This window comes from Macrotis lagotis, chromosome X (genome assembly GCF_037893015.1).
Source record: "Macrotis lagotis isolate mMagLag1 chromosome X, bilby.v1.9.chrom.fasta, whole genome shotgun sequence".
Taxonomy (NCBI): Eukaryota; Metazoa; Chordata; class Mammalia; order Peramelemorphia; family Peramelidae; genus Macrotis; species Macrotis lagotis.
In genome coordinates, this window is record NC_133666.1 from 281,835,128 (window position 1) to 281,860,365 (window position 25,238).

A 25,238-nucleotide genomic window follows, 5' to 3' on the forward strand; every position below is an offset into this window, starting at 1 on the left:
AGGCCACACAAGTAATTATTAAGTGTCTGAGACCAAATTTGAACCCAGGTACTCCTGACTCCAGGGCCGGTGCTTTATCCACTATGACACCTAGCCACCCCCTTGCTGTGACTTTCACACCATACTCCACCTCCTATGCCTTTTTCACTGACTGCCTCTCATGCCTCAAATGTTTTCCCTCCTTGCATCTGTTTCTTGGTTTCTCTGGTTTCTTTTCAGATCCAATTCAAATCTGGCTTCTAGAATAGACCTTTCCTTTCAAGATTATGTCAGAGAGAGATCTTTTGTGTACATAGATATTTGCATGTAATCTCCTCATATCAAAGTTGAGCCTCTTGAATTCAAGGGCTTTATTTTTATCTTCATTTTTTTATTGTTTCAGTCATGTCCAAATCAATAGATTTGTTTTCTCATTTCTTCTCCAGCTCATTTTGAACATGAGGATAGTGAGGCAGACTAAGTGACTTGTCCATGGTCATAAAGCTTTTATGTATTTGAGTCAGAGTTTGAACCCAGGTCTTCCTGATTCCAAGCACAAAGTTCTATCTATAGCTTCACTTAGCTGCCCTTTTTTATCATTAGCACATAGCAGTGTCTGGCAAATAGTAAGAGTTTCATAAATTCTTGTTTACTAATTACGTAAAACTACCTTGAGAAAGAGACCAGACTTTGAATACAGGCTTTTAATGCAGTTCAGGTCTTGCCTGACTGACACATAATAATAGTTTTAAGACTAAGAAAGCCATTTAAGAATCTGTGCCCTAGGCAACTCACCATCCTACAGATATGTTGCTGATCTGCATCAGCAGAAAAAAATTTCATAATGGAAGTCTCTTACACAGATGAAATTGCAAAAGTTTAAACTAACAACCAACAACAACAACAAAACTGTTCTTTCAATGAGTCTTTGGTAAATTGATATATACAGAAATACTATTCACATCCCAAGAAAGTTTGAGATTACTTCTATAGCATCTTCAATAGCAATCAATCTGATAAAGACTAGTGATAAGATAACTTATAAGCTTGCTCATATTTGGGCCATTTAGCACATTCCTCTTTACAAATAAGATTTTTCAAAACAAATGAAAAAGAAACCTCAATACTAGGTAGTCACAAATTAGTTGTCCTTTTTCTTTTTAATTCTTTGTTACAAGGAATGGCTTTATTATAGGGATGGAAATGGATTCATGAAAGAAAGTGATAATGAAGTAAAAGATAACAAATAAAACTATTTTTAAAATAATAATACTTTACAACTAAGGCATACAGGTCATTCAATTAAAGAAACTCAAGGAGAAAAAAAGAAAATGAAATGATTAGCAGAGATATTTCCCAGATCTTTAACTGCAAATTTATATTTATTCACAAAAGTTTAGAATTGGACAAAATTTAAATATTCAATGAGCTAATAATTCATCACTTATAACCTAGAAAAAATCAAATAAATAAATCTGTTATGAGCTTTGCAGTGTCAATGTCAATATTGGCAATAAATTAAAAAAAGATTTTCTCTTTCTGAAAAGTCATAGAATGTGAGTAATGTTTCTGTATACATTATTTACAAAGACTTTCTTAAGGAGTGGTTTTGTTGTTGCTATTGATTGCTAATCATTTCATTTCAAAATAAACAAAAGAAAAAAGTCTTTTGTTTTTTTTTATATGACTTGCCTGTCAAAAACTAACAAAAAAAAGTGATGCCATGGATCATTTAGAAATAGTTTTTTGGAACTTCCAAAAAATGTAGTACCATTTAAGAAATCATAATTTTTAAAAATCTGCTCTTTCAAATTTCTTCCAATTAAGTCAAGGATGCTAATCTATCAAAACTATATAAAGCACAAGTTTAAATGAAAATTGACTATCTCATCATTTTTAGCTAAATTGGTTTTAAAAAATATTAATCAATCATCTTGATTCCTCAAAAAATATACTCTGAAAGTATATTTTTGTTTGAAATCTTCATTACCAAATAATTTCCCCTGAGTGGGAGAAATCACATCCCAAAGTATTTTTTAAAAAAAGTTACAATGTGCATGAGAACAGACATTTTAGAAAGACGAATTAATATGCAATCTTCTTTCAGAACAAAAGTGCGACCTCATCAGTGTCACATTGTTTCTCTTCCTTTTAGAAATCATTACCCAGGTGCATTATTTTCAATATCCCAAATGAACACATGGTTATTCTGGCTTCAGTATATATGCAAAATAAAATTATTCTCCATTAATAACTGTCTTTGAAAACTAAAGAGGACATCACAATTTGTCCTGAAGAGGATACAATCTAGCACTCCTATCTCTCTAGTTCTGTGGTGATATAATTTCATGGCCAAGATCCATATAAAACATAGTTTTTTTGCAATCCATCCTTTTCCAAACAAAACTTGAGTCCACATGACAAAAATCAGTTAGTGAAGTTGCCCCTTGTAACACAAAATATAAGCTTCTTGAGAGCAAAGATGTTTTATTTTTTGTCTTTGAATCTCCAGAGCCTATATGTTACCTCAAATTGAATCAAGCAATAATGGAAAGATAAATTATTTGTTTTCAAGAGGTAAACATGAGTAAAAATAAGACCCCTTCTTCAAACTTGATAAATACTTCTTAAGCTAGTTGAATATGGAAAGTATGCAAATTTGGTTCTTTTATACCAATAACTGCAAAACTATGCTATTTTATTTCATTTTAGGTTTTCAAAGGAAAAAAGACTATGGTGTTTATTTTGTTTTGGGGTTGTTTTTTTTTAGGTTTTTACAAGGCAAATGGGGTTAAGTGGCTTGCCCAAGGCCACACAGCTAGATAATTATTAAGTGTCTGAAACTGAATTTGAACTCAGGTACTCCTGACTCCAAGGCCAATGCTCTATCCACTGCACCACCTAGCCACCCCCTGGAGTTTATTTTGGATCAATTCATCTTTTCATAGATATCTCTGACCTATCTGGGCCTCAGTTTCCTTACCTGTAAAATAGAGGAGGTAGAGGTAAATAGTTTGGCTTTTCTAAGTGCCTTCCCATCTGAGAAACCCACTAAAGAGAAGAGCTCAGTCTGCTAAATATTCAAAACCTTAGGTTCCTTATTTGCTACTTTCAAAAATAGCATTATTCAAAAAGACTGTCTTTTCCCTTCTTGAAATTCTCTTTTGAAGTTTTAAATATATATATATGTGATTTAATTTTCAATTTCAATAATGTCAACAAACAAAATAAGAAGCACTAGGAAAATAAAAATAGTATTTTCACATTATTTGCCATATGAACCCTATATGTAGTGGAAGGATGGGGGGAAATTCTCCTTTCATAAATCTCATTGCCCTCTGTTTCTCTGAAATTTTCAAAGCATCCATGATCATTTTTTATTTGTAAGCACAGTTGTTAATCCCTTCAAAGTTGCTCTGCTTGCCAGTGACTTCAAAATTCTGCTATATAACTGCATCATGTTATAATGCTTTGGATGGAAATTGGTTCTACTTTAAGCAGTGCAAAATATGTTTAACATGATTGTACTATGAAATATGTTTAACGTGATTGTACTATGAAATATATTTAACATGATTGTACATGTACAACTACATCAGATTACTTTTAGTCTTAGACAGTGAGAGAGAGAAAAATTTGGAACTTAAAAAATAAAGGCTAAAAACTATCTTTACATGGAATTGGAAAAAAATAAAATAAAATACTTTATACAAAAATGTGGCTACAGTTAAGGCAGTTTGAACAGGAACCAAAATATATAGGTAAAATGGACTCCTGATTTCGAGTTATTGGGTCACATTAGTTTCTTGAGGACAGAGAGGAATAAGTTTGTTGAATTTAATTAAATTGCTGGATTAGAATCACTGAAAACATAGAACAACTTACCTCTTAATTTGCAATGGGAATTCATATCAGGCCACCACTTTAGATTGGAGCCACATGAAAATAGAGATGGACCTTCCAATATCATGCCCCCTGAACAAGTCAAGGTCACCTTCTCTCCCACCTCAAAAAAAGGTTTCTGTGGATCACTTTGGAGACCTCTTTCCAAGGCAGGCAAGACACAGCCTATTTCTAAATAGAACATAAAGTTACAAAATGTAAGGGTCCTTAAATTTCCAAACTTTCACAGTCCTATGTTGCATGAGTATTTTTAATTTGTTCTTGCTTGTGAGTGGAGAAAAGAGTAGAATCAGGAAACTCACTCTTGAGAACTTTCTGAAAGACCAAGTCAGATATTCTTTCTCCAGAAATAAAATGAAAATTTTAATTAAATAAGACTGATGAATACAGAGACCCAGAGACCTATAAGTCAGTCTACAATTAAAAGCAAAATTAACTAAACCTGGAACTCTCTAGTTGAGTGATCTCCCTCAGAGATTTTGCCTAATGCCATGTTCTTATATATTTGCATTACTCTACTCTCTAGAAATTTCATTCAACAGTTTTATTCGACAGGGCTGTCAAGTCTTCATTTTCTTCTGTCTCTATCTCTTATGATCTGCTTACCATTGTTAGCCTAGATGCTCAAGGTGAAAATGTATCATGTAGAAAGAGAGGAAACACACACAGCTAGAGAAAGCATGAAAAAGAATAATAAAAAAATTAAGAAAATTTTACTGAACCACTATGTCATTGAACCAAAGTTTGGAATATTTTGCTTTATTTTTGTATATTTTCATAATAAAACTAATATCTCATACATTTCACTGCCCAGGGTTTTCTACAAATCACATTAATCAACTCACAAAGTTTTCTTTCCATTTTGCTAATCTGAATTTGGGAAACAACTATGTACTGCAATATAGATGAGATGGAACCCTAAATAGAGATCTAGATATTGTTCTAAGTTAAAGAATTCTCCAAGGACTGAAAAATAACAATAATAATAATAATTAAATTATATAATACTTTAAGGTTTGCAAAGTACATTATATATGTTATCTCTGTTAATCCTCTCAACAGTCCTTATAATATATAATGTATATTATATGGAGATATATATATATACATAAAATAAAGGTATAATTATTCTTATTCTATAGATGAAGAAACTGAGACTTGCCTAGGTTCAACAGTTAGTTATTAAAAGGAGTCAAACTTAGATATGGTTAACTGAAAATTCAGTACTCTACCTACCCCACTACCTATCAATGCAGAATATCCTCAAGAGGATTTCTCTGGGTATCTCTGAACTTGGGTTAGGACCAAATAAATTTCCCAAATAAATGATGTCAGGACAGAGAATAAACATCCTTGTGCCCCAGCATACTCTTCTCAACGGGTCCCAACTGCAACTTCTGGGATTAAATAGTACATTATAATTAAGAGTACATACTCTGGCAATGTTTTTCCCCAAAAAGCCAACTTAAATCTTCTCCACATTTGGCAACAGGGTCTCCAATAAGAGCATATCCTTCCTGGCATGTATAAATCACACTTCTCCCAACTGGAAATGATGGACCTGTATCCTGAACAGAATGAAGAAAAGTCAGATCATGAAGCAAGAGGTAGAATAGGAAGGGGAAGAGAATCATACTTTTAAGGAAAAAAATAGGTTGTCTGCATATTGTAGATAGGTAAATTAAGTATATAATATATATATAATATATGTATATTTATATATTGTTTACATGTTTATATGTATACATGATAGATACAAGTTGACTATAGCAGGTTTTCAATAAAGTCAAATGTATAAGAACTGGCATAAATATTATCACCCAGAAAATGTACAATCTGAAGAGTCATTCATCATGTAGCAAGGGGGAAGGGAATGACTGAAAAAGACTAAGCATTTATTATCTACTGGATGTGAATCATTTTACAAATCTGATATTATTTAAGTCTCACAATAATCCTGGATAGTAGATGTTAATATTATCCTCATGTTTTACAATTGAGGAAACTGAGGCAGAGACATTAAAAACTTGTCCAAGGTCATACAGGGACTTTGTAAAGTTTATGAGACAACATTTGTATGCAGATCTTCCTGATTCCAGTCCCAGGATTCTATCCATTGTGCCAGTTAGATACCTCTGCAACTAGAATTTAGGGATATGGTGAGTGAGGGATAGCAATCAGGTAACCTACATGCTACACTAGTATTCAAAAAAATGCCAAAAAGGATCTTTAGGAAGACCTCAAGCATTCTTAATGTAAGATGTATGAAAGAACATGGACAAGAATCAGAGAATAAAATGATGGAAATGGGTTAGTATCTGCCCTGATACCTACATCAATCATAGTGCCATTTAAATATGTGAGTAATATTTACTTTGGAAACATTGTGGATGTGTTGAGAAGCAAGAAAAACTAAATTTTCATTAATAGTTTCCTGAAAAATTGAAGCTTCTGGTTTAATGTGAATCAAAAGCAGGGAGGGCAAATTCCCATGTTGTCAAATAACTAGGAAGTATGTCCATTCAATAAGTCACATTCCCTTTCCCATTCTAACAAAATGTCTAAAGTTCAGTTATAAGTAACTCACAGTTCATTCACTAAATGTCTACAAGTCCAATGGATTTCCTTGGGATAGTCCCACCAGAATGAACTGCCTAGTTGACATGTTCCTGGGGGATATTCATTCTTGGTACCAAGGATATATATTTCTATCTTTACAAATCTGACATAGACTTTATGGTTTGACATGACCTCTTATATGCCTACATTGATAATAAGAGAAGAAGGAAGAAAATGGGGAAGGATAATTTTGATCCTCTTTACTATGTATTAGATTGTGAGCTCCTTGAAGGCAGGGATTGTCTTCACTCTAGGGCTTAGCACTGTGTCATTCATTACATTGGAACTTAATAAATTCTTGATAATTGATAAGAAAGAAAAGTCACATCAGTTAAAGAAACAAAACACAGGAGAGGAGTGCAAAGGGTTCAAAGGGAACAATTCTTAATAAATTTTTGTGGATTATTTCTCTGAAAGAGCTGAACTTCTAGCTCAAAAGATTATGTTGGATAGTAAACTTTCACTACTAGGACTCATGGGAGATTTCTGTGACTATTGACAAGTTATTTAAACCTCTGAATGTTGATTTTTCTAACCTGAAAAAAAGAGGTTAAACTGCCTGATCTCCAAGGTCCTCTTCAACTCAAAAATTCTATGATTCTGTGCAATGAACTAAAGCCTGGCCCAAACATAAAAAAAAAAGTTTGAATATAAAGAAAACACAGAAAACCTACTTGAACAAATCCATTTTCTAAGGAAGGTGGTGATGGACAGGAAGCTGTGGAGACTCCAGACATATCAAAACAATGTGGTTCTATCAAACTGAAAAGTAAAACACAAAAGGTCTTTATCATTATTTAGGTAGCACTTTAAAGATTTTGTACATTATTGTATATGCTGATGATGAATTGTGTGTGTGTGTGTGTGTGTGTGTTAAAGGAATATGTTTATTGTGTATACCAATATGACAACTAACAAGATAATACCAAAATGTAAGTATGTTGATATTTCAAGCAGCTAAATGAGAAGGTAATGGAAGATTTATTAGAATAATCCTATCAGGTTTCAAATGTACAAAAATATTTATAGCCTATTTTATTTAATTTTTTTTTTGGTGGTAAAGAACTAGAAGCTAAGGGGGTGCTGCCAAAGACAAAACAAATCATGGTATATGAATACAATGGAGAATTCTTGGGTTGTAACAAATGATGAAAAGGATGCTTTCAGAGAACTCTTTGGAAGGCTGGTATAAGCTGATAAGAGCTAAGTAAGAAAACCAGGAGAACAATTTATAACATCAATTTTGTGAAGAAAATAACTCTGAAGCACAAAAGAACTCTAATCAGCTACAATGGACTCAGGATGAAGCAAGCTACCCACCTCCTAACAGAGAGTCTATGAACTTATGGAATAGAATGAGACAATTTTTTTTGATATGGCCAAATATAAGAATTTTTTTTGCTTGACTATGTATATTTGTTATAATGGTTTTGTTTTCTTCTTTTCCATGAAACAATGAGAGAAAAAATAATTTTTTGTTAAAATTGGAAAATATCTATTAAATTTTAAAAATAAATAAACTGTACCACAATCCCTGACATCACTTACAAGACTGAGATTCTGTGATTCTATGACTAATCAAGGTAGAATGTAGAAACAGGATCTAATGCCTTATCATTAACAAACCCAGCTCTTGACACAGTTTTTATGTAATTGATACTTCAATATTTTGGCATATCCATAATGGCATTTATAAAAGACTAAATGGATATTAACTCCAATAACACATACTCAAACTCATGGTATCCTCATCATATGTAATCCTTGTCTATTTCCTTCCATAAATCCTCCATCAATAGTTTAGGAGAGGAAATCAGAGAAATATACAAATAAATATTGAGATATGAGGGCATAGGAGAAATCCCAAGAGAGATGTAAGAATTTCACGGGGAAAGGCTGAGAAGAGAAGAAAACTGCCATTGGCAGCACCCCTCCTTAGCTTCTAGTTCTTTACCACCAAAAAAATAAATAAATAAAAGTGGCTATAAACAGAAAACTTCATAGAGATGACTCCTGGACAGAGCCTAAAAGGAAATGAAGCATTTTAATCATCAAAAAAAAATATGAGAGCTAATCTTTACAGTCAGGCATGGAGAATATTTTATGTAAAGGCATGGCAACAGAAAATGACTAGACAAGCTCATAAGATCATAGTATAAGTTTTGAGTTGGAAAGGATCTTAGAGGCCAACAAATCTCCATACATTTTACAAATGAGGAAACAAGAAAAGAATAACTACATGGCTTGCTCAAAGTCCCCTAGCTAGTAAATGTCTGAGGCAGTATTTGAACTGAGGTCTTTCTGCTTTCAAGTCTAGTACGCTATGCCATAATAAACCATATCCTACTTTACTATGACAATCTTAAAGATAATAAGAGGAAAATAAGAAATAAGAAAATATTATTGAATGACTACTATATTTTGGGATATTATGTTCCACCCAATGACTGTTCAAAAGTTTTGTTTTCATTTTACCGAAAATGCTCCAACTCTTCATTTTGACAAGGCTGTGTTTCAAATGCTTCTCCTATACAGGATTTACCGCCTCTACTAGGACATGGATTATCACAACTTCGTCTCCTTACTTTCCTTCCCCCCATACAAGTACTCCAAGGAGACCAGCAACTCCATCTTCCATCAACAATTCCTATTGATTAAAAGACATGTAGGGTAAGAGTGTGATAACTCAATAAAAATAAAGATTTTCTGAATTTGGGGGTAAACTCAGAATTTATATATCTCTAGATTATGTGCTTTTACTTGAAACTGGAAGAGAACATAAAATGAAGATTTTCAATCATTTCCAAATCACTCTTCTGGGTGTGATACATATCTTCTGTGTGTTTGTGTGTGTGTGTGTGTGTGTGTGTGTGTGTGTGTGTGTGTGATGGTGTTTTTCACACAAATAAATGTGGTCCCTCATTCTGATTAGAATTCACTTTACTGCAGCATCTATTACAGGAAGATTTTATATTATATACATAATGCTTTCATTTGATATTTTTCATTTCAAATTTCAATTAATGTCTTTTGTTCTTAAATTACTTTCATTTCCAAATATTTCACTGCCTCCTTTCCTACCAGTAAGACATACCTTGTAAGCAATAAATCAGTCCACAAGCTTTTACTAATCACCTACTCTGAGCCAAAGTACTGTTTTATGTAACAAAGAAGAAAGAAGAAAGAAAAAAAGCAATCCAGTAAAACCAACTAACACATCAACTGAAGACTCATATCATATACAATATCCCACATCTGTGCCAGGATTGAATACATCTTGCTCCAAAATCAGATTTCTGTACTATACCATGCTTTCCCAGTAAGAAAACTGGGACTTTAAAAGAACTTAAGAGCCTTGCTTAAGACAATTTAGCCAATAAGTGATTGGGGATGGGGGTGAGGTCGGGAGGGGAACAAACTATAATCTAAACCCCCATATTTAGATTCATGCTTTAAACCTTACCCCCCCACACGCAGACAACAACCTCTCATTGCCTCCCTCCACTCATTTGTGTAAGACTTTTTTCATTGGTACAGATTGACGATTCAATGTTCCAGGTTTGCCTGAGGGGTTGAATTGATGAGAGTCTGAAAAATCGGAGGGATTTTACTCTTGTCCTTTCCATCTTGAAGAGAGAAGCCATTAGGTACAAGATTCTCTTCAGAGAGACAGTTCTACCAGGAAATACTGGGAAAAACTAGACATGCCTTCTCTCTTAAAATTGGAAGCAAGACTAAGATCTCTCTTCTGCAGAGAGACTGAATATTCAGTCAATCTCTACCATACTCTGCTAATGCTACAGTCAGATGCTAAGTGCCAAAAAATAACTTTAGGAAATAGAATACTGACCTGCTTGACCTTCTACAAGGAATCCATGTTCACATGCAATGCCAAATGTGTAAGGTTTGCAATGACACTGGCACTGGGTTCCCACAACTACTGCCAGACCACCATTCTCACAAGGCCTGCAATGGCAAGGGTCAAATTCTGCCAGATACTCCTCAATGGCTCTTTTCAGATATAGCCTTTTGACAGATGAGCAGGGAACCTCCTTCACAAGCTCATACAGAGGTGTGAGCTATAAGAGTCAAGACAAGTTAAATACATGGATTACTTTGGAAAAAGCCTCTGCCATATAGTTCATAGAATAATGCCTCTGAATCAAAACTTGCTAATTCTGTGCTTTTTTTATCCTTTTCCTAAATCTAAAAGACACCAATTTTTTCAATTTTATTTATTTAAGGCAATAGAGTTAAGCGACTTGCCCAAAGGTCACACAGCTAGGCAATTATTACAAGTCTGAGGCTAGATTTGAACTTATATCCTCCTGACTACAGGGCTGGTGCTCTATCCACTGTACCACCTAGTTGCCCTCTACACCAATTCATTTTTTAGAAATTTTACTGAGAACTCAGGCAAGTCAACATTAGCCAGGAGAGGAGCAACCTTCCATTTCTACCAAGGGAAGAACAAAAGGAAATGGACTTGAAATACAGAAGAGTAATACCTGACAACCACTTAGCAACTTGAGGTTTACATTATCTGGTTTGATCTTATGAAGATATTTATCACTATTTTATAGGAGAGGAAAACAGAAGCTAAAAGTATATAATTCATTTCAATAATTATTGTACCAGACACTCTGTTAAGGATACAAAAAAAATGGCAAAAGACAATCCCTATTTGCAAGTACCTTATGGGAGAAGGGGGGAGACAATATACAAACAAAATTTATACAAAGTAAACTATATACAGTATAAATAGGAAATAAAAAGGGAAGGTCCTGGAATTAAGAGAAAGCGGGGAAGGCTTCTTTTAGGAGATAATATTTTAGTTGGGACTTAAAAGTAATCAGGAAGGTCAGCAGGCAGAGTTTCAAGCAGAGGGAACAGACAGAGAAAGCATCCAGAGCCGAGAGATGGAGTGTCCTGTATGTGGAATAGACAGGAGGTCAGTGTCACTAGATGGAAGAGTATGTGTTGGGGAGTAAGGTATAAAAAGCCTGGAAGGATAGAAGGGAGCTGGATTATAAAGGCCTATGAATGACAAGCAGAGCATTTTGCATTTAATCCTGGTGACAATAGGAAGCCACTAGAGTTCATTGGAGTAGGGAGGTGATGTGATCAGACTAGAGTAGTGGCACTGTCAGAGAAAAGAATGGGGTGTTTTTGGAAGAAATGGCAAAATGAACTGATGCTGAGCTAGATTAGCAGAACCAGAAAAACATTATGCATCCTAACAGCAACATGGGGGTGATGATCAGCCTTGATGGACTTGCTCATTCCATCAGTGCAACAGACACAATTTTAGGCTATATGCGATGGAGAATACCATCTGTTTCCAGAGAAAGAATTGTGGAGTTTGAACAAAGACCAAAGACTATTACCTTCAATTTAGGGGGAAAAAAATTATCTTATTATATAATTTTGCTATATCTCTTATACTCTATTTTTCTTCCTCAAGGATATGATTTCTCTCTCATCACATTCAACTTAGATCAGTGTATACTATGGAAACAATGTAAAGACTAACAGACTGCCTTCTGTGGGGGGGGGAGCAAGAATAGGGGAAAAATTGTAAAACTCAAAATAAATAAAATCTTTCTTTAAAAAAAAAGTTTGGCAAAGGTGAAATTGTCAAGTTTTGGACATAGCTTGGATAAAAGGATGAGAAAACATGAGTAATTCGGGATAATTGCCTGAGCTTGAGGGACTGGGAGGTTGGTATTATTGTTCACAATAAAAGGGAAAGTAGGAGAAGGGAAGACTTTAAGGGGAAAGATAATGAATTTCATTTTGGATATATTGAGCTTCAGATGTCTAATAGATATCCAGTTCAAGATGTTTGAAGGGTAATTGGAGCTGCTCGTTTGGAATTTAGTAAAGCATTTGAGGCAGGAAAGGTTTATTTGAGAGTCATAATCACCAAGACAGTAATTAAATCCATGGAACTGATGAGATCACCAAGTGAAGTAGTATAGAGGGACAAGAGGAAAAAGGTCCAGGACAGAATCCTAAGGGACACCTATGGTTAGAAGATAGAGAAAAGAGGAAAATCAGGATATGGTTGTTCCAAAAATCAACAGAATATCAAGAAGGAGAGGCTGCAGTCAGAGACTGTAGAGAGGTTAAGGAGGGTAAGTCTTTCTGACTCACTAGCCCAGTCAACTCTGCTTGACTCCTCTTTTGTCTCTTTCTCTTTTTACCTACCCTTTTCTTATGTGTTTTAATAAATTTTTATTTTCTTTCCACCCTTGCTTTTCTGAGTCTGAATAATGATTCTTCATAGGCAGAACCAAATTGAAATAGCCAGAGGCTACATAATGGCAAGCCAGCCAAGAGGAAATCTCTGCCCAGACTTGGGAAGCTGGATCATGTTCTATAAGTGAGAAGCACACTCCTTTTTTAGATCCTAGATTTTTATAAAAGTAGGAAAATTATTGGACTACTAGTCCTCCTCCTGTGTAAGAAAGCACATTTGGTATATGTCCAATTGACATATTTGTGGCCATCCTTATGTGGGTCTGCCCTGTGTTTTGTTTAGGCTGAACGGTGATGGCAGCCCTGAGGTGTTTGAACCCCCAGTGTGGAGTGGTGGGTTGCTAAAGAAGAATGTTTGGCATATGTCCAATTGACGTGTTTGACTATCTAGAAGTTTAGGAGAATTAAAACATGGGGAAAATTTGGTACCAAAGACTCCCCCCCCCCAAGCTGTGTGCTAGCTCCTTGGAAGAAATTAGATTTGACAAAAGCTCCTGGAAATTATCTTTGGGTGGAACTCTCTTTCTCTCTTTCTCTCTTCCTCTTTGAAGAGATCTCTCTCATTCTCTGCTGCCCTCACCCTGTGCAGGGGGAGGGGGGGAGGGAAAAGGAAAATCTTCCTTTTTAGAACTTCTGAAACTGAAATCCAAGTCTCAGATGCTGTCTCATGCTTCACTGCAGGAAGGGTAAGACCCCCCAAAAAAAACTTGTTTTGGCCCTATTGTTTAAAAGAGGGGATTCCCCCCATGTCTTTTTCTGGTTTGGGGAAGGGGAAGTTGGGCAACAACCATGTTTTTCTTAGATTACATGTATTTTATCAATTCCAAGCCTCATTCCCTAAAGACATTAGCTGGGCAGAGAAAGTTCCACCCTCGGGATTGATTGAGAAGCCTTGTGGTCAATTAGTAAAGAAAAAAGAAAAAAAAGAGAAAACTTTTTCTGGGACTAGAAAACTCAGATTTCATCTTTTAATTAAGCCTATGCTAATAACTAATATCTCTAATAGAGTAACTAGATTCAAACTTTATAAAGTTACTTAAGAATGCATTCAATTTTAACTATTGATTGGCTATTTCAAAATCTTAATGAATATATGAGATTCCTCAAGAAATTCTGATTGATTCTAAAAATTATTTTTTTGACTGGTCTTAATTGTTTTATTCGAAAAATATAGATAATATGTGTGTATGTGTGTATTAAAACATCAATGGAATGTTTTCACATCTCTCCACTGGCCTGCAGATGTAGGGAAATGTTTCTGTTTTCTGAGATTTGGTGCTGGCCAGGGTATCCAAAGTCTCATTTTGGTAAAATTGAAATCTTTATACAAAAGAGTCTAAATTCCTGTGTTTTGTGTGTGTGTGTGTGTGTGTGTGTGTGTGTGTGTGTGTGCATAATTCAGATCTGAAATAGTTAGTTACCTGAGTTAAATATTACTCATTTTAGTTTGGGTTTTGAATTTAATCACTTAAAAAGGTCTAATTTAAATTTAAGTAATTAATGAAGTTGGGATCTGAGCCCATCCCCTTATACTATTTGAAAGTTTGTAAGTGGCAAAGTTTGTGAAAGGATCTCAGCTGTGTGCTGTTTTTGTTAACCTAATATTGTGAAGGCTGTATTCAACTTATATGGTAACTGAAACTTCAAGGTTTAGTAAATGCAAATTTTCTGCCCTCAAGAGGCATTGAAAAGAGAGTGGGAAGGCCTTTGATAGGAAAAAGTCACCACCTTGTGTTAAAAAAAAAAAAGGAAGCTACCTGAGAGCTAAATAAGAGTAATTTAGTCACCTTTGAAAGTTCTGTAACAAGTCTTGAGAATTTATGTGTTATTAAGAAGGAAAATATGATTGAGAGATAAATTGTATGTCAAGGAATTTGGGAATATTTCATCATATGTAATTATTATATTTACTGATTTCTTTTGAGAAAGAGAAATATACTAAATTTTGTAATCTGATTTGTTTTGATGTTAAATTGATATTGATAATACATTGTCAACAATCTCACAAGGTCTTTTGATGGTAAAGGAAGAAAGTTTGTAATCTTTGTCTCTTATCACACATTTATGGAAGGGAATATATATGCATATATATGACAAAAGTAGCATCCACTTAACAGCTGTTATTTGAAAATAAGAAAATGTATTAACATTGTCTAGCATTTACAGCATTTTATTTTTGTTCTAAGGGGAATGAGATGTTTAAATAAGAATCTCATGTTCACTGTAAATAAGATACACTAATTTTCAAGAAGTCAAGAATATGGACTTTCTCATGGTAACTGCAGACAACTCTGACAGATGAACAAATAGCAATTGTATGGTTCCTCTGTAAGGTAACTTATTGATGAATAGGATGTGCTTATCAGTTATATGATATTCTTTTGTAGCTTCAAAGAAATTATATTTACAGTGTTTGGTTCTTTTGTGAACATGTAAGTTATTTGAATACTGTAATGTTAAAGCCTTGAATTAACATGTGATTGCTTTGAAGGAATGGTAAGGGAAGTATCACAAATTATGACCCTTCTGGGATATCTATGGACTCATGCATAATAACTTATGTTGTTAATTGACTTGAATGCCAGGTTGTTTTTACTATTGTTTAATTGCATTGGAATCAATAACACATGTTAGAAATTTAAGGTTACCTAAGATGTTCTAATGGCTTTTTAAAGAATTCTGAAAGTAATCACTTGTATTCTGAAGATAGCTTTTAGTTAAAAGTTTATGTATAGACGTTTATAGCTATATATGTAAACTAGGACTAAACTGTGGTTATTTGCTTTGAGGGAAAAGCAGCCATGTAACATGAGGAGGATAAAATAATGATGATAATTTGAGATTTCTCTGTGGTAGTCTCTAGCCAATTGTTATATAAAAAGTCTGGAGATGATGGACAACCTCCTAGCCAGAAGGAGATGTTTAGTTATTTTAAACATAGTTAATAACTAAATGGGTTTATTGCAAAAAAAGTTGATTTTATAAAAAATATGAATTAAAGTTATTGTGTTTTTACATCTCAAAATCTGTTTTATTGCAATTCATTTACAGCACTGACTTTAGGTTCATGAGCAACAATTGAATAAGCTCTGGTTATAGGTAATTGCTACATTACAACATATTGATAATTGATCTGCCTGACATTAGGTATGCTAAAATAGACAATAAGCCAATGAAGCCATTAGCCCTATTGCTATGTTAAATGCTACAGATGGAATAAGTGACCTTTTAAAGAATGGCCCTAGGGGGCAGCTAGGTGTCACAGTGGATAGAGCACGGACCTTGGAGTCAGGAGTACCTGCGTTCAAATCTGACCTCAGACACTTAATAATTACCTAGCTGTGTGGTCTTGGGCAAGCTGCTTAACCCCATTGCCTTGAAAAAAAAAATCTAAAAAGAAAAAAAAAAAAAGAATGGCCCTAGCCTCATCTGGGGTAAGATTTTCTTAAAGAAATCCCTCACCTGGCTTATTGAAAAGAACTTTCTGTATGACTTCATAAGTGAAGATGTTCTCATGTTCCTCTCTTCTCTGTAATAGTGAATTGCCATGATCATTCCAGGTGCATCATAATTAAATATGAGAGTGAGCCATTTAGAATTCTATCTTCTAAATTTTAAATAAGTGGCAAATATTTTGTCTTGGTCTTTTTAATATAGGATGTGACTTTTTACCACAACAAGTTCCCTTAAGGAAAAGAAATATAAGTATAGTTGTTAATATCAGGATAATGCCTTATTGGTATATTTTAACTGATTTAAAAGAGAGATCCATTCTTCAATTGGAATTTTTGTTCATTCTAAACACAGCCAAAGCAAAATAGAAAATTTTGGAGTAAATTACCTTTTAGACACATGGAGTTTTAAAATGCTTTTTCAGTACATTTGTTTATACTATTTTTTGAGCTTTTCTTTATAACTTATGTGGCATCCATCGATGAATCTATGTTATATTGGAACCCATGTTCTTATAAAAGGTATTTTGATACTGGCTCAAGATCATGAAGTATAATTCTTGCTCTTTATAGACCTTCTAGTTTTTTCTAATTATTGGACCTATGTTAAATAGCCTTCTCTATTACAAATCTCTGGTTTTTGCTTGCTCAATTTTTCCCCTTGAGTTTTGTTTCTCTAGCTGTATATCTCCAAGACCAGCCTCTGAAGGATGCCAACCAGCTTTGCCACTGATCATTCCCTGGACCCTGCCTCAGTGAAATCCTCCCTGTAATGCATTCATTCTCCAAAAAGACTCTGAAAGGCTCAGAAGAATCTGGGTCCCAAATAATTCTGGGGGGGGGGGGGGAATGATGCACGGAAAGATGAAAAGAATTGTAAACTAACAGAAATAAAATTTGTAATCTTAAAAACTGTGGAATCTTGTTAAATTGAATGGAGATTTTCTACTCTTGAGATGTAAATTGACTAGAAATAGAGAATTATGAATGTAGCAAAAACAAAATTTGTAATCTTAAAGACTGCTAAATCTTGTCAAATTGGATAAAGATCCCCATTCTTGATATGTAAGTTGACTACCATTGATTCATTGTTTAATATAAAATTTGTATCCTGTTCTCCTTAGGCTTCACACTCTACCTAAGTCTGGGTGACACCTTCACTTGACACCAGTCTTCCTCTGACTTGCTAGTCCAGTCAACTCTGCTTGACTGCTCTTTTGTCTCTATCTCTCTTTACCCATCATTTTTTTATATATTGTAAACTTCTTTTAACAAATTTTTATTTTCTTTCAAAAAAAATGACTGGTGGATTTGACAACTAAGAGATGATTAGTAAATTTGGAGAGATCAGTTTCAGTGAAATGATAAGATCAGAAGCCAGATTGTAAGGGGATAATAAATGAATAGGAGAAAAGGTGAAGCACCTTTTGCTGTTAGCTTGGAAAGTTTAGTTACAAAGGGCACATGAGATAAAGGACAATAATTACTCATGATGGAAAGATCAAGTGAGAATTTTTTTTTTCAGGATAGAGGAGACATGCATACTTTTTCACAATAGGAAATGAGTAGGAAATTGAAAGGGAAACTGTAAATAAGTGAGAGTGGGGATGATAGATGAGGCATTCTGATGGAGGAGACAGGATGCAATGGGGTTACTAGAACAAATAGAAGATCCTAGGTTTGAGAACTCTAGATTCAGTGTTTTTCTACTATATTTCAAGACTTTAATTAGTCAGCAGAATAAATAGCTTGATTTATAGGATGATTGGTTTAACTCAAGAATGAGCAGCCCTTGAAGATTATGGAATCTCAGTACCTGAAGAGCCTTAAAAATAGGAATAAGTATCAGTCTGTATCATAAACTTGGAGGAAGTAGGCAAGACCAAGCGACTTGTTCTCTGAGGTTTTGACACCTTGCAAGTATAGAGCCACGGAAAAATCCAAAACGTAAATAATAATTAGAAATTTTGTGGCTAAATTCCCTAATATGATATTTAGCATTAAACTTTTCCTGATAAACTACCTGACAATGTGACTAAAATTTCTTATTATGGTGTATGTATACATTTTAACGTATCAAACAGGATTTGACTACAGGAAATTCTCATTAGAGCAGCCGCCTCTATTTAACCATCTCATTTTACTTTTACAAATAAATATATCTGTTCCTGGCTGTCTTATGTAAAAAAATCACCTACCTTTTGTTTTATTATTTGGGGATACTGCCCCACAGTTGCAGCCCATGAAGCATACCGGGCTCTATTTCCAGCAGGATCATCTACATTTAAATAACTAAGACCAGCTACCAAAGCTGAGTTTCCTCCCTTGACAAATGCAGTACCGTGGAGCAAGTTATTTTTCATTTCTATACAAGAAGGAATTAAAGATATCAATTAAGAAAATGTAAATGCATATAAAATGAAAATTCCAGCAAGCATAGCACAACATTCAGAATTACAGAAGCATAAAGTACAAAAATAGAAGTATAAGTTAAAATCTTAATTAACACAAAATGAGTTGTGATCTGAGCCTCTGAAGATGTATCCACTTAAATGATTCAAAATGTTTCTGGTGTAACAGAACTGATCAGGGGAGTCCCTGTTCCCAAATCAGCTTGAAATCATAGGTCACAGATTTTAATTAAAAAAGGCCCCCTCAATTTGGATTATAGATAGGCCCATTGGTACCATGCTGAAAGGGCATAAGGAACTCTTGAAAATTGATTGAGATTCAGAGGATAGACTCTTATCAAAGGAAATACCCCTCTTTATGGATAAAAAATCAAGCTGTAAGGTCTTAATTCTCTAATTGTCTCTGTCTCCTTGAACTTTGAGAATGGACCAGAATGCAACAGAGAAAATCTGTGCTTTGGGGGTTGAATAATCTGTGCCCTTGCACAGCCCTGTGCCCAGCAGAAGCATAAGACACAAGTCAAAGCAACCTTAAACACATTCTTAGATATGAAACTGAACTGTGCATACTCTGTAACTCAGGGATGTCAATATTGGGCCTATACTCCCAAATGAGACTAAAGAAAGAGGGAAAGAATATATCAATATATAAATATTTAGAGCAGCTCTTTAGTAAGTAGCAAAGAAATTAATTGGAAATTAATGGAGTATTCATCAATTTGGGTAGTGACCAAACAAATTATAGGATATGAATTTTAAGGAATACTATTAGAAATTATAAAAAAAAGAATGATTTCAGAAGATCTGAAATGATGCACAATAAAGTGAACAGAATCAGAAGAATAATTATTTAATAACAACATTGTAAAGACAATTTTGAAAGACTCAAGAACTCTGATAAGCACAATGACTAACCAAAATTGCAGATGATGAGTAATCAAACATGCTATTCTGATCACCTACTGATAGAGAAGCAAAGGATTCAGGGTACAGAATGAGACATATATATTTTTTTTAGATGTGGCCAATGTGGGAATTTATTTTATTTGACTATGCAGATTTGTTACAAAGACTGCTTTTCTTTTTTCCCCATGAGAATGTGGATGAGGTGGAAGGCAGAGAAAATATATCCTTGTTCACTGAAAATTAAGTTAAAAAAAATTTTTAAGCATATAGTAGAAACAAGACTTGTGCTTCACCCAAAAGATTAGTCCGTAGACAATATTCGTGAACCTCAAATTCATGCAAAGGAAAGGGAATTTTACATTCCTTAGGCAGTGTTATCTAAGTTCTAACTTTCTAGACAGAGAAAGGAGATTTCCTGAACTTCACCAATTTGGGGAGTTGCCTGAGAATTGTATAGAGTCACATAGCCAGTAAGCAGGAGAGGTGAGATTTGAATTCAAATATTTTTGGATTCAAAGTTGGTTCTTTATCCGCTAAGCCACACTGTCCTCAGTAGAAACAAAAAGGGTGTATCTAAATAGATGAAAGCCAATAAAGTTAGATCAACAGGAAAAAAACAAGTTCAGAACAGAGAACCAAAAAATACTTTATTCAAAAGAAGAAAGAATGGAAGAAAGAATGCATCAAGTCCTCATAGGCTTGGAAACTTTAATTAGAATAGCATAGAAGGCTTGCTGAATTTATTGTTTCAGTTTGAATGGTACATTTTTAACATAGATATAAATAATTATTCCAATTATTAACCTGTCTTCATTCACTTATGTTTTAAAAGAGAGGAAGAAATGAGTGATGCTCTGGAATCTTCTGACCCAATATATTCTCCATTCTTACCCAGCAAACCCCTCCTATCAATGCTAATCTAATAAAATAGATTATTCAAGAAAGGGTCTAGGGAAAAGATTAACAGAAGAAGCTTGTGGGTGTGAAGACCCTTATATATACTAACCAAATCTCCATAATTCTAGTCTAAACAAGGGTCCCGGATTATTCCTGTCATTGGTTATGGAGTAGCTAATGTTTTTCTTTATCTCTACAAAGTTTAAATTCCTTCAAAAGTTAGAAGATTTCAAATAGGAAATAAACACTAAGAACAAGAGAGACAGAGAGAGACAGAAAGTGCTGTTTACAATAAATTAACGCTACCTTCACTTAGAAAATTTAGATATGAGACCTCTGACAATTACTGAATGTAAATTATAAAGAAGATACATACTTCTCACCTTTGCAAGCAGTTTTATCAATATTGACCATACTATAAAATTTTTTTAAAAATTCATAAGCAAATTGATGAAAGTATTGAACTTACCTGATGCCAACTTTAATAACTCAATAAGTTCCTTGCATTTCAGATTAGATACTCTAACAAAGAAAAGATTCAATTTTCGTGAAGTACATTCCTTCATGGCAAGTAAACTAAAATCTAAAAGAAAAAAATATTTATGATTAACTTTCTGTATTAACTTAAAACTACCTGTTTTGTTTTGTTTTCCTTTCCTTTATGGCCATTACTATTGGAATACCTCAAATAATCAAATAATATATATGAAAACATTTTATAAACTTTAAAGGAATATTAAAATGTTATAAAATGTAAAGCAACATTCAAATATCCAAATTACTAGCATTATAATTAATATCTTCCAGTTGTTACTTCCTCATTAGCTCAGTGATGTCAGTCCCAGAGGAAACTAGTATTGGTCATTACAATCTCTACGAGAGAAAGGGAAGAGCAATGATCTCTCAATTCCATCCATAAACTGTGGTCAAAGATGATAACAGGTGGTATTAATGAAGAGGGGATCAAGAGATCACCTTGGAAGTTGAGGAAATTGAGCTTCAAGTCCTAACTCTTAAGAGAATGCTCTATATGACCATAAGCAATTCACAAAATTTCTTTGGAGTTCCAGGCAATCTCTAAGACTTCAAATTATGGGTGATAAGAGAATTTATAATCAACTGAATGGATGATTTATGTCACAGGAAGGGGTTTCCATATCAGATGTTTACTATAGCAATGAAATCACAGGTTAGAGCAATTAATAAAAATAATAACAAATAATATTTATGTAGTGTTTATTATGTAATAGGCACTGTACTAGCACTTTGTAATTATTATCTCATTTGATCCTTATAACCCCAGGAGGCAGCTGCTATTATTATCTCCAGTTTACAGATGAAAAAAATAAGACAGAGGTTAAAAAAATTACCTTCCCAGAGTGTCAAAACTGGTAAATGTTTAAGGGAAAATTTGAACTTCAGTCTATTCTGACTCCTGGCTCAGTGCTCTATATACTCTGCAACCTACTTTCAGCATCAACTATGGTTGCTAGTGCAGTAAAGGATAATACTAAAAATATTCCCTACTTCAATACCTGAAGAGTGGTTTAATGGGAAGAGGTTTGGTTTTATTCTTCCCTCTAAGTAAGCATGCAGCCTTTCCCAAGTCACTCAACTTTTTGACTCAGTTATTCCAGTTTTAAAATTCTATGATACATTACCAGTCTCTCCTAGTTCCTGTAGATGTGTCAACTCATATTCTTTATTCAAATGACTTTATATTTACAAAATTACTATGTATTTTACTTATATGCATGCTGTTTATACTTATATATAATCTGTTTTGATGGTGGCATATAAGCTCCTTGAGGGTAGAACTGTTCCTTTCATGTCTGTGTATCTTCAGCATTTAGCACAAATGGTACAAAGCAAGTACTTTAAAAACAGGTATTGATTGATTAAATGATTATTGTTCATAGATAGAGATTTGTTTAAAGTATCTCAAAGAACAAAACAAAAACAAAAAACAAAACTATTCTCCCTCAGATGAGAGAAAACAAAGCAATCAAGGTTACTTTTTTTCCCTCACAGATTTTCAGTAACTAAAGAACCTAATATCCCTAATTTCTGCAACTTCTTGGCTAACATAAAAATTGAAACTTTCATGTGGAAGAGGCTTGTTTTGGAAGCAAAATGATTAACATTACCCAATTATTAAATAGTCAAAAGTAATGAATAGGCAATTTTCAGAGGAAGAGATAAAAGCTATAACTAGTCATTTTAAAAAATCTAAATCACTAATAAATATAAAATTGCAAATTAAAACAACTGTAAGCTACCACCTTATACCTCAGATTGGCTAAGATAACAAAAAGAAAAAAAAGGAAAATTACAAATGGTGGAAGGAATATGCAAAAACAATGCACTAAAATGCATTGCTGTTGGAGCAGCAAACTCCATTATTAATCTAACCATTCTGAAAAACATTTTAGAACTATGCCCCAAAAAGGCTATTAACCTGTATATATGTTCTCTGACTCACTAATATTACTACTTTATACCCAAAAGAGATAAAAGGAGGAAAAAAGATTCTTATGTACAAAAATATCTAAAGCAGTATTTTTGTGATGACAAAGAATTAGCAACTAAGGGGATGCCCACCAAAAGGGGAAGGTTGAACAAATTGAGGCATATGAATGTGATGGAATACTATTGTGCTATAAAAAATGATGAAGAGAATGGTTTGAGAAAAACCTAATAAATCCTGGATAAACTGATGCAAAGTGAAGAGAGCATAATCAGGAGAATAATCTATACTGTAACAGCAATATTGGAAAGATATACAAGTTTTAAAGGTTTAGTAACTCTGATCAACACAAAGATCCACCACAATTCTAAAAATACTCATACTGGAATGTTATCCACCTCCAAATAAAGAGCTGATTGATTCAGAATGCCAATTGAAGCATATTTATTTTCTTTTTTAAAATATGGCTTATAAAAAACTCATAAGCTAAGGACTCTTAACTAAACTTTCCAGAGACGGAACCCACAGAGGGCCCCAATGAGGCAGTTTACCTACTCAAGGTAACCTGGAAAAGAGCAGAAAGGCTCTGCTTCCCGGGGTCAGAGGGACAGCTCACCAGAGGGGTGGCCCACCAGAGGGAAAGAACCTCAGCCTCCCGGAGGCAGCCCCAGGGCGCTGGGAGCTGCGGCTCACAGCAGCAGGGGAGTCTCCTGAGCTGCATCCCAGGGAGCACCAGGCACAAAGTGGGGGAACAGCGTGGGATCTCTGCCAGAGCGAGCACATGAAGCCCAGCCCTCAGGGCACACAGCAAGCAACTTGGTCTTTCTGCAGCCCTGATCCAGGAACAGAAGCAGGCAGAGCCAGTAAGCAGGAGCCCCCAGGGCATGAGCCCATTGAGCTGAGGGAGGGGAGTGAGGAGAGAGAGACTGCAGAGCTTTGTCCTTAGCCCCAGGAACAGGACTCAGGGGCTCTGACCACATTCAGATCCTGATTGCTGTCTAGGCCCCCCCCGGAAGAGCAGCAGGGCCCCCCCACCTCAGCCCCATGGCAGAGGGGGGTGCATATGGTCATTCACAGACCAGGAGGGAGGACAGAGCCTCACACACTGAGACCCTTGCAGGAGTGTCCCAAAAGATGAGGAAGCATCCCAAAACAGGTGCAGGCTAGGAAAATGAGCAAGCAGAGAAAAAAAGAGGAACACAACTGAGAAATATTTTGCAAATGAACCCAAGAAGGATCAAAACACTCAGTCTGAAGATGAGGAAGCACAAGCTCCTGCATCTAAAGACTCCAAGAAAAACAAAATTGGGCTCAGGCTATGACAGAGATTAAAAAAGACTTTGAAAATCAAATGAGGGAGTTAGAAGAAAAACTTGGAAAAGAAATGAGAGATGCACAAAAAACATGAAAACGAAGTCAGCAGCCTAGTCAAGGAAATCCAAAAAAATGCTGAAGAAAATAGCATGCTAAAAACCAGCTTAGGTCAAATGGATAAAACAGTTCAAAAAGTTATTAAGGAGAAGAATGCTTTAAAAAGCAGAATGGGCCAGATGGAAAAAGAGATAAGAAAACTCTCTGAGGAGAACAAATCCTTCAGACAAAGAATAGAATTCAGGGAGATGGATGAATTTGCCATAAATCAGGAATCAATACTTCAAAACCAAAAAAAAATGAAAAATTAGAAGAAAATGTGAAATATCTCATTGAAAAAACAACTGATATGGAAAACAGACTTAGGAAAGATAATTTAAAAATTATTGGAATACCTGAAAGTCATGATCAGGAAAAGAGCCTTGACATCATTTTCAAAGAATTACTACAGGAAAATTGCCCTGATATCCTAGAAGCAGAGGGCAAAATAGAAATGGAGAGAATCCACTGATCCCCTGAGAAAGAGATCCCAAAAAACCAACACCTAGGAATATCATAGCCAAGTTCCAGAACTCCCAAGTCAAGGAGAAAATATTACAAGCAGCCAGAAGGACACAATTCAAATACCATGGAGCTGCAGTCAGGATCACACAGGACTTAGCAGCAACTACATTGGTAGCTCATAGGGCTTGGAATAGAATATACTGGAAGGCAAAAGAGCTTGGAATGCAACCAAGAATCAACTACCCAGCAAGGCTGAATGTCCTCTTCCAGGGAAAAAGATGGACTTTCAATGAACCAGGGGAATTTCAAATGTTCCTTTTGGAATGGCCAGAGCTGAATAGAAGGTTTGATCTTCAGATACAGGACTTGGGTGAAGCATAGAGATTGGAGGAGAAGGGGAAAATATGAGGGACTTAATGATGATGAACTGCATGTATTCCTGTATAGAAAAATGACACTGATAATACT

The 25,238-nt window shown here is 34.7% G+C and overlaps 1 protein-coding gene across 1 annotated transcript in view; it reads right to left on the reverse strand.

Moving 5' to 3' along the window:
* Positions 1-21,046, reverse strand: part of C7 (complement C7) — a 45,199-nt gene extending 24,153 nt beyond the window's left edge. Inside the window, exons 1-7 of the mRNA XM_074207917.1 lie at positions 20,898-21,046; positions 18,413-18,579; positions 10,352-10,580; positions 8,977-9,148; positions 7,176-7,263; positions 5,318-5,450; positions 3,865-4,053 (exon numbers count right to left, since the gene is read on the reverse strand). Coding sequence (XP_074064018.1) covers positions 3,865-4,053; positions 5,318-5,450; positions 7,176-7,263; positions 8,977-9,148; positions 10,352-10,580; positions 18,413-18,579; positions 20,898-20,994 — 1,075 coding nt within the window. The 5' untranslated portion in view covers positions 20,995-21,046. The remainder of the gene's footprint in view (positions 1-3,864; positions 4,054-5,317; positions 5,451-7,175; positions 7,264-8,976; positions 9,149-10,351; positions 10,581-18,412; positions 18,580-20,897) is intronic.
* Positions 21,047-25,238: the final 4,192 nt, after the last annotated feature.